The sequence below is a fragment of the Nicotiana attenuata genome, chromosome 1 (genome assembly GCF_001879085.1).
Source record: "Nicotiana attenuata strain UT chromosome 1, NIATTr2, whole genome shotgun sequence".
In the NCBI taxonomy this organism is placed as follows: Eukaryota; Viridiplantae; Streptophyta; class Magnoliopsida; order Solanales; family Solanaceae; genus Nicotiana; species Nicotiana attenuata.
The window spans coordinates 66,175,106-66,183,645 of NC_031989.1; the positions used below are offsets into that span (position 1 = coordinate 66,175,106).

The 8,540-nt window shown below is 39.5% G+C and overlaps 1 protein-coding gene across 1 annotated transcript; it reads right to left on the reverse strand.

Moving 5' to 3' along the window:
* Positions 1,263 to 8,213, reverse strand: LOC109236878 (zinc finger BED domain-containing protein RICESLEEPER 1-like). The gene is made up of 6 exons (XM_019403113.1): positions 8,133 to 8,213; positions 4,294 to 6,370; positions 4,116 to 4,168; positions 3,812 to 3,894; positions 3,488 to 3,596; positions 1,263 to 1,415 (listed from the first exon to the last, which is right to left on the reverse strand). The coding sequence occupies exons 1-6, from the start codon at positions 8,211 to 8,213 to the stop codon at positions 1,263 to 1,265; spliced, it is 2,556 nt and encodes an 851-aa protein (XP_019258658.1).

Genomic DNA, 8,540 nt, shown 5'->3' on the forward strand with positions numbered 1-8,540 from the left:
AAGTTAGCTCATTACTTTATTCCTGATCTTCCTGAACTACGTAATGATCTGATTCATGCGGCGTCATGATACGTAGGCAATCCCCATCGGATTCAATCATAGCCATTAAATAAATTGGGTGAAAAAAGAAAGAAAAAAAGAGAGAGAGAACAGGGAAAAATAAAGAAAAGAGTGACAAAAATAACAAAGAAAAACAGAGAGCGAAAAACAACCAAAAAAAAAAAGGAAAAGCAACTGTGAAATAATTCAAAAAAAAAAGAGAGCCAAGAACTGATATGATAGAGGTATAGAATGGAAAGGGACATTAAAAGGCCGGGATGAAACACGCAACCGTTCAAACACATGGTAGAAGCATTTAACTATTTAGGTGCATTGCATCCTAACATGCAATTTCCTATCTATTAAGCGTCTCAAAACTAACAAGGTTGTTGGTTGTGCAAATTAGCCAGGTTCTGTTCAGGTGGTTGGTTTTGTTGGTAATCTGGCTTCCCACCCTTACTTCACAAGATCCAAAGGCAGGGTTCCTATGGCCTTCGAAAGTCATCTACCAATTATCGATCCTGAGGATAGCCCAGCATCGCCTATTCCACAACCAGAATCAGCAACTACTGAAGAGAATAGAATGTTGCGTCTCCGCATGTTAGAAATGTGGGACGCCTGGTCTAATAGTAGGGAACCGCCAAGTGCAATCCCTGGGTTCCCTGAGTTGATCTCGAGGTCGGGTGGGGCTATCAACGGCCCTGTGCCCAACCTGTTCATCCCGTGCGGATATAAACGGTCCTGGCATGCCTTCTGTGGTTCACCCCCAGGCGCCTGATTCAAGGGCACCGCCAGCAATGTTTTCTACAGCACCAGTCTGCACCACGACTCAACCAACTATACCACGGCCACATGTTGAGCCTCCAACATTCACCTTTCAGGGTCCATAGTTTCAACCAGAAATAACATATGTGACCCCATATTCATTTTCTCAACCTCCGCAATGTGACTTCTTGGTTGGACAAGAAAAGGTTGTCAAGAATCCCGAGCAAGAGGAAATGGGTCGGAAGATGAAGAGCCTGGAACAAAGCCTGAAAAACATGCAAGGTTTGAGTGGCCAAAAGAGTGTCTCACACTCCGATCTGTGTATGTTTCCCTATGTTCACTTGCCGACTGGCTTCAAGATGCCAAAATTTGAAAAATACGACTGGCACGGAGACCCTATCGCTCACCTGAAATAATACTGTAACCAGCTGAGGGGCACTGGTGGAAATGAGGAGCTGTTAATGGCTTATTTTGGAGAAAATCTCATCGAAATTGCTTCCGAGTGGTACATCGATCAAGAAATAACTCATTGGCATGTGTGGGAAGATTTGGCCCGAGATTTTGTCTGCTTGTTCCAGTATAATGTGGATATCGCTCCCAACAGAAACTCTCTGTCCAATTTGAAAAAGAAAATAGCAGAAAGCTTCCGTGAATATGCTGTCAAATGGCGCGAGCAAGCCGCCAGGGTAAAACCTCTAATAGGTGAAGCTGAAATGGTTACGGTCTTCCTACAAGCCCAAGAGGCGGACTACTTCCAAAACATGATGTCTACTATGGGTAGACCGTTCGTTGAGGCTATCAAAATTGGGAAGATGGTCGAAAATGGTTTGAAAACAGGCCGAATCTTGAGTCAAGCTGCTTTTAAGGCTGCATCATAGGTCGTTTAGAATAGTTCAGGGGGTTTGATGAACAGAAACGGGAGAGAAGAGGGAGTCATGATGGCTTCTAGCTCGAAGAGGGCCCGCAGGTCATTCAACCAATCATATATGCTTCATAAGGTCCCACAACACTATTATCCCCATCAAGATGCTGCTTATGCCGTGGCACAGCCTCCCTATGCTGTGATGAACGCGCAACCTTACACGTGGCCACAACATTATACACAAAACCGAGCTCCACCTCCCAGAAATGCCCATCCTTACCAAGCTCCGTATAATCCCCAACCAAATGTTCCCCAATACAATCCTCGCCCAAGTGAGCCCCTCAGAAGGAATAAATTCACCCATATTGGTGAATCGTATTCAAGCTTGTTCCAAAGGCTAATCAGGCTAGGTCTGTTGCAGCCAGTGGCCCCGAACCGGCCGAACCCCGAGTCCCCCTCGCACCTGGCTGATACTAGATGTGAATACCACTCTGGAGCAGTGGGACATAGTACGGAGGACTGTTGGACCCTCAAGGGGGCAGTTGAAGACTTGATTGTAGCTGAAATAATCGTTTTTCGGGACAAAGAGGCTCCTGATGTGACGAATAATCCTCTGCCTACTCATACCAATGGGCCAGTAGTCGGAATGATTTGTGAAGATGAGGAATTTGATCCGGCACTGAAGGCCATGCAAGTATTGCCGAGCTAGAAGAAAAGCCAAAAAACGATCGCCAAGCCTGAAAGTTCCCTATCAGACGGGAGTCTCGGTAGCCAGTCTTGCTATCCTTTCTGCGTTCGGATTATCTCAGGGTGCGATCCGGATATTTTACTTTATTGTCTTACTTTCCGACGTAAACCCTTCTATCTTTAAAATTCAAAAAGAAAAATCAAATGAAATTAATATTTCATTGTCCAAGAATGTCTTTTTTCTTAATCTTGCCACTTTTCTTATTCTCTTTTCAGTACTGTTAATGCAGATTTTAATGACATGATATGCTTGCGGACTTCATGCCCAGATCCTAAAACGCTGTCAGATTTCGAAATAATGAATCAAGAATCAGAATGAAATGAAGATTAATTTAAAGAAATAAATAAAGACTCGGAACAACTAAAGAAAAATTGGCTCCAGACTGGAAAGGTCCATACATTATAACGAGAGTACTGCCAAAAGATAGCGTGGTACCTGGAAAAACATCGAAGGAAATGTCCCTGAAACAACTGTCAACGCGGGTGCAGTCAAAAGGTACTATGTTTGATCTTCTATATAGCATTAATATTCTCCGGTTGGGATGAAGAAGGCTTTCTTTCTCACTATCCAAATACTATCCACCTTTTGCAAACCCTTTGAGCCGGTTACCCTTTCTTTGATTACCCTCTTTTAGGGCTGTGCACGGATCGGATCGGATCGGATCGGATTTAGCATATTTCGGATTCGAATTTCGGATTTCGGATTCTAAAAAGGGCAATCCGAATCCGATCCGAATTAACATTGGATCGGATCGGATTTTAAACTTTGGATCGGATAATTTTTTGGATTGTCGGATCGGATTGTCACTCACTGGAGTACTTGTTCGAAGTACATAAACAGATGCTGGCAATCACTTTCCAAATACAAATTGAGCAATCACTTTCCATATACTTGTTCGAACTTAACAATGTTCAATATACACACATATGAAAGGAGATTAACATCATTTGCTGCATACTTGCAAGTTGCAACTTACAACATTTAGGACACTATTGTCCAATTCAACATTTCAGTTTCTTTACTTATTGCACAAAGAGAGGCATGGATCTGAAACATACGATATTACACATTACAGAATCAAAGAGCATTTTCAGAATGCAAACAAAACTCCATTCATCTCCAGTTCTCCACACAAATATTACTGGACAGTAAACACCATTCATCTCCAAACAAAACCACAATCTGAAATATTACATAATGCAGCAATTGTCTTTCAAAGTTTTAAACCAAACCAAACTGAAGACCCCAAATAAAACACAATCAATTGTCTTTCAAATCATACTGTCATAGCAAAATAAAACAAACCAAACTACTAAAGTCCCAACAGTTCTTTAACAGATTACACAAAATAAAAGAGTTCCACGTTCCAACTTTTGGGAAGCCGCAACAGTCAACACAATCCAGCAACACAACCAGCAACCAGGCCAAATGTAGCTCTCAATCTCAGATTCTCAGTAGGACTGTGAGACAAGTTAAAAATCTGCAATTTCAAACAATTCAAAGAGCATTTTCAGAGAAAGAAAAAGACAGCTCAAAGAATTTGAACATCAGTAGTTTGGGCAAAACAGAGTATAACAAGTTTGTTGTAGTACTGCTCATTACAGAATAACAATATAGTACTGCTCGTTAATTTGTTGGTTTCAGTTTTACATTGAATTTGTTAATAATAAACTGTAAAGGATGGGAAATCACAAGAAATACCTGAGCTTGTACAACAAATGGGAAATCACTATATGTCGACAATGCAAGGCTCTCTTCCCGTATTCATAAATTTTGTATAATAAGATAGTAACACAAGAAATTAGTTTAGAAGTAATCTAAATAAACATACAAATAAAGTATACATTTACATTAAACACAAGTAATAAGATAGGCTTACCAGCTTCAAGTTGTTCAAGATTATCTAAATCTTCTTCAATTTTAACCGGAGTTGTTGATTCATTCCGAAGCCAATCTTGGACACACACAAGAGCTTGAACCAATCTAGGAGTCAATGAACTCCTAAATGGATCAAGTATGCGTCCGCCGGTGCTAAAGGCTGATTCTGAGGCAACACTAGAAATCGGAATGGCTAGCACATCACGTGCCATCTCAGCAAGAGTGGGAAATCTTGGTGAGTTCAACTTCCACCACCCCAGAATGTTAAACTTTTCATGATCTTCCTCAACATCTTCACCCAAATATTTATCTAACTCCGTTTTAGAATCAACTCCGCCACATTTCTTATGCTTCTTTAAATCTAGCATGAATTTTGAGAGCAATGATGAAGAAGATGGAGAAGATGGACCAGAAGATGGAGAAGATGGAGAAGATGGACATGAACCAGAACCACCATTTTTCATTGCATACACATTAAACAAAGTATCCATGTATGTTTTCACATCCTCTTGTATTTTCAAACCTACTGTTTCTCCAAACATAGCACTAAGCGCAAATGAAAGAGTATTAAACTTATGGCGTGGATCAAGCACACATGAGATAAAAATCATTTTGTTCATCTTATGTGGATCCCCCCAATACTTGTCAAATTTCTCTTTCATATTCTTTGCCATTTCTCTCAAGAAAGCATCTTCATTTTGCATCAACTCTTTCAAAGAAGAATCAACAACACATATTTCAAGAAAGTGCACATTAGACGTAATATAAAGTGTACCTGATACTTTCAAGGTGAGTTCATAAAAAATTTCCAGAAACTTCACAATACGTCTTACACTATCCCAATCACTACTTAAAAGTGGACCTGTAGGTTGTCCATCCTCACAAATGCAGTTAGAAATACATGACATCAAACCATAATCAATATCACAATACTTTGTAATGGCTTCCTCATAAACTGTAGCAACCTTCAACATCAAATATGTGGAGTTCCACCTAGTAGGAACACCCAAGCACAATGATTTTTTAGAAGTTATCCTATCAAGATCACAACATTCTTTAAACTTTTTCCATCTTGCGGGAGATTGTCTTATGTACCTAACAGCTTGTCTTATTCGTTCAACAGACACACTCCCATCTCTCAACCCATCTTGAACAACTAGATTGATGATGTGAGCCATACATCTCACATGAACATGCTTACCTTCCATCAAGTTAGTGTTCCATCTAGTAAATTGCTTGGATAACTCTCTAACCATCACATCATTAGAACTCGCATTATCAACTGTCACAGTAAATACTTTATCCACTCCCCATTCAAGTAAACACTTAGCAATACCACTAGCTAAATCTTGACCTTTATGACTAGTAATTGGACAAAAATTCAGAATCCTTTTATGCAATTTCCAATTATTGTCAATGTAATGGGCTGTAACACACATATAATTAATTCTTTGAATTGAAGTCCATGTATCAGTAGTAATGCATATTCTCTGTTTTGATTCATTAAGAATATACTTCAAAGCAAGTCTCTCTTCATGGTACATCTCAAGACAATCCCTAGTCATAGTAGTACGAGATGGAATATGAAATAAAGGTTGAAGAGTTCTCACAAAGCCTCTAAATCCATCTTTTTCAACAGAAATAAAGGGAAGTTCATCTTTAATAATCATACGAGCTAAAGCCCTCCTACATGCCTCTTGATCAAATTTCCAAGGGATAACTGAAACATCACCTGTTAGACCTTGCGGTTGAAAACCTAATGTTGTCTGGCTACCTTCTGCCTTGTAGGGATTGGTCGGACATTTGGAAATATGCAATAACAAATTGCTTGTGCCGCTATGCTTGGTATCAGCTACATATTCTTCCGAACAAAACTTGCATCTTGCTTTTTTCACACCCTCGGCATCAGTGAACTTGTCGAAGTAGCGCCAAGCCATTGATCTTTCTTTAACCATTTTTCTTTTCTTCGAACCAGGTTCAGATGCACTGTTGTTGGTTGTTGAATCAGTTGAAGCATTACTTTCACCAACTTTTTCAACCATTTGAAGTTCATTCACTGTCTCTGCCTCGTTTTCCATCTACCAAAGCAAACGAAAAATCAAAATAAAATCAGAAATAGAAGAATAGAAAATGAAAGAGAGATAAAAAATAGAACATAAAGACAAATTGATACATACATACAAAAATTGAAAAAACAGCATGAAAATTCAAAATAAAGATGTTGTAAAATCTCTCTAACTCACACACAAAAAAAAGACACAAAAATACACATTATTTGATTTCTGCCGTGAAATAAAAGGTGGAAAACATCACATTTGAGCTCTAAGAGAGGGGGGAAAGCAACAATGAAACCAATAATAACTAATAGTTAGAGAGAATGCCAGGCTTACCGTCTATTAGGGTTTTGCGTCGTTTGCTCTTGATTGGAAATCGAATGTGAAGATTTGAGATTTGAGCCTTCGAGATTAGTTTTCTACTTCGAGACTTCGAGAGGAGAGGACTGAGATGAAGAGTGAAGAGTGAAGACGAGAGGCGGAAGCTTGGTCGGACTGAGATGAATAGTGAAGAAGAGAGGACTGAGCTGTGAAGAAGAGAGGCGGAAGAGACTAGAGAGGACTGATATCGATATAACCTAGGGTCACTCTGATAAATGAATAAGCGTACTTAACCCTAAAATTTTAGGGTAGTATTTATATATAGGCCCATATAATTTCGGATTTCGGATCGGATCGGATTAAAATCATGCCAATCCGAATCCAATCCGAAAATCTGAAATTTTATAAAACATAATCCGTATCCAATCCGAAATCCGAAATCGAAAATCCGAAATAGAGTGGATCGGATCGGATTTCGGATATCCGATCCAAATGCACAGCCCTACCCTCTTTGGAATATGAAGGTGTTATTGAAAAAAAGAAAAGAAAAAAACAAACAAAAAAAATTTATTTAAAAAAAAGAAAAATATATAGAGAGAGACGAAAGAAAATGAAATAAAAAATGAAAAGAAAAAAAGAGAAAAAGGAAAGGAAAAAGAAAGAGAAAACAAAACAAAACAAAAGAAAATAAAAAAAGTTACTTGAACTACGTTTGACTTGATTCCGAAAATGATACGCAAGCAGCCTCCCTTTGTGGTTCAGTCACACCAAAATAAAAATTCAAATTCCCCCAAAAGTGAAACTGGGGCAGATGTTATAATGGTTCGACGATGGTTTCGCCTGAAAGGTTCCAAAGTTGTAATTCAATCCAAATTCTTTTACCCCAAATCCTGTTCAAGTCCTTCAGATCAATCGGCGAAGAGGTTCAAAATGGGAGGATACAGTTACTTGGACCTAATGCGACCAAATGAGAGAAATAAAATGAGAGAGTCTTATTGGTGAAAACCCTCACAAGCACCGTAAGGCGATGGTAAGTAGAGAAATTAAAATGAGAGAGTCTTGTTAGTGAAAACTCACAAAGAGCACTATAAGACGATGGTGAGAAGAGAAATGAGAGAGGCCAGTTGGTGAAAACCCGCAAAGGGCGCCACTGATCGAAAAAGAGGATTCCCACAGTTACTGGCATCGACAGAGTCCTGGACGAGGTTTCTCGATTTCGAGGCAAAAGTTGTGATGAATTTCTAAGAGTCGGACGGTTTGCACTGATCAGGCATCCAGTCCAATAGGCATGTCATGTTGATTGGAGTCCGCATGTACTCCAGATAAGTCCTTATTTCTTTTCCCCGAAAGGGATACCTCTTGTCTAAATTCATTTGTCTATTCCATTGTTGTTTTTCTTTGAATCCCTTTTGGTCTAACTTTGTTCCGAAACTAAGACGAAGAGGGGATGGTAAGACTGATTTACAGGGTTCTCATTTGATACAAGCAAACATGCAAAAAGGCATCCAGTCTCGGCAGAGGCATTAAGTTGACCCTGACTGGCCATAGTGGCCGATGCTTTGAAATCAAAAACTCTCGAAAGAAGGAAATCAAATGGAAGTGCCTATAAGGGCAAAACGAAGTTGAAAAGGTTGAGTCTCACGTGACTAACCGTCTTGGCAAGGCTTGGAAACCCAAGGATTCCCCAATGATTTGAAGTTAAAAATTGGAAGAAAGAAAGTGAAAGGCCCATGAAGGCAAAATAAAGTCGAAGAAAGGTTGAGTCCCACGCGACCAATCGTCATGGCAAAGTATGGAAAGTCAAAGGTCCTCCGGGATCATATATGAAATTGGTATTCAGAAAACAACCAGTTGCAGTTGAAAGTATCATCAA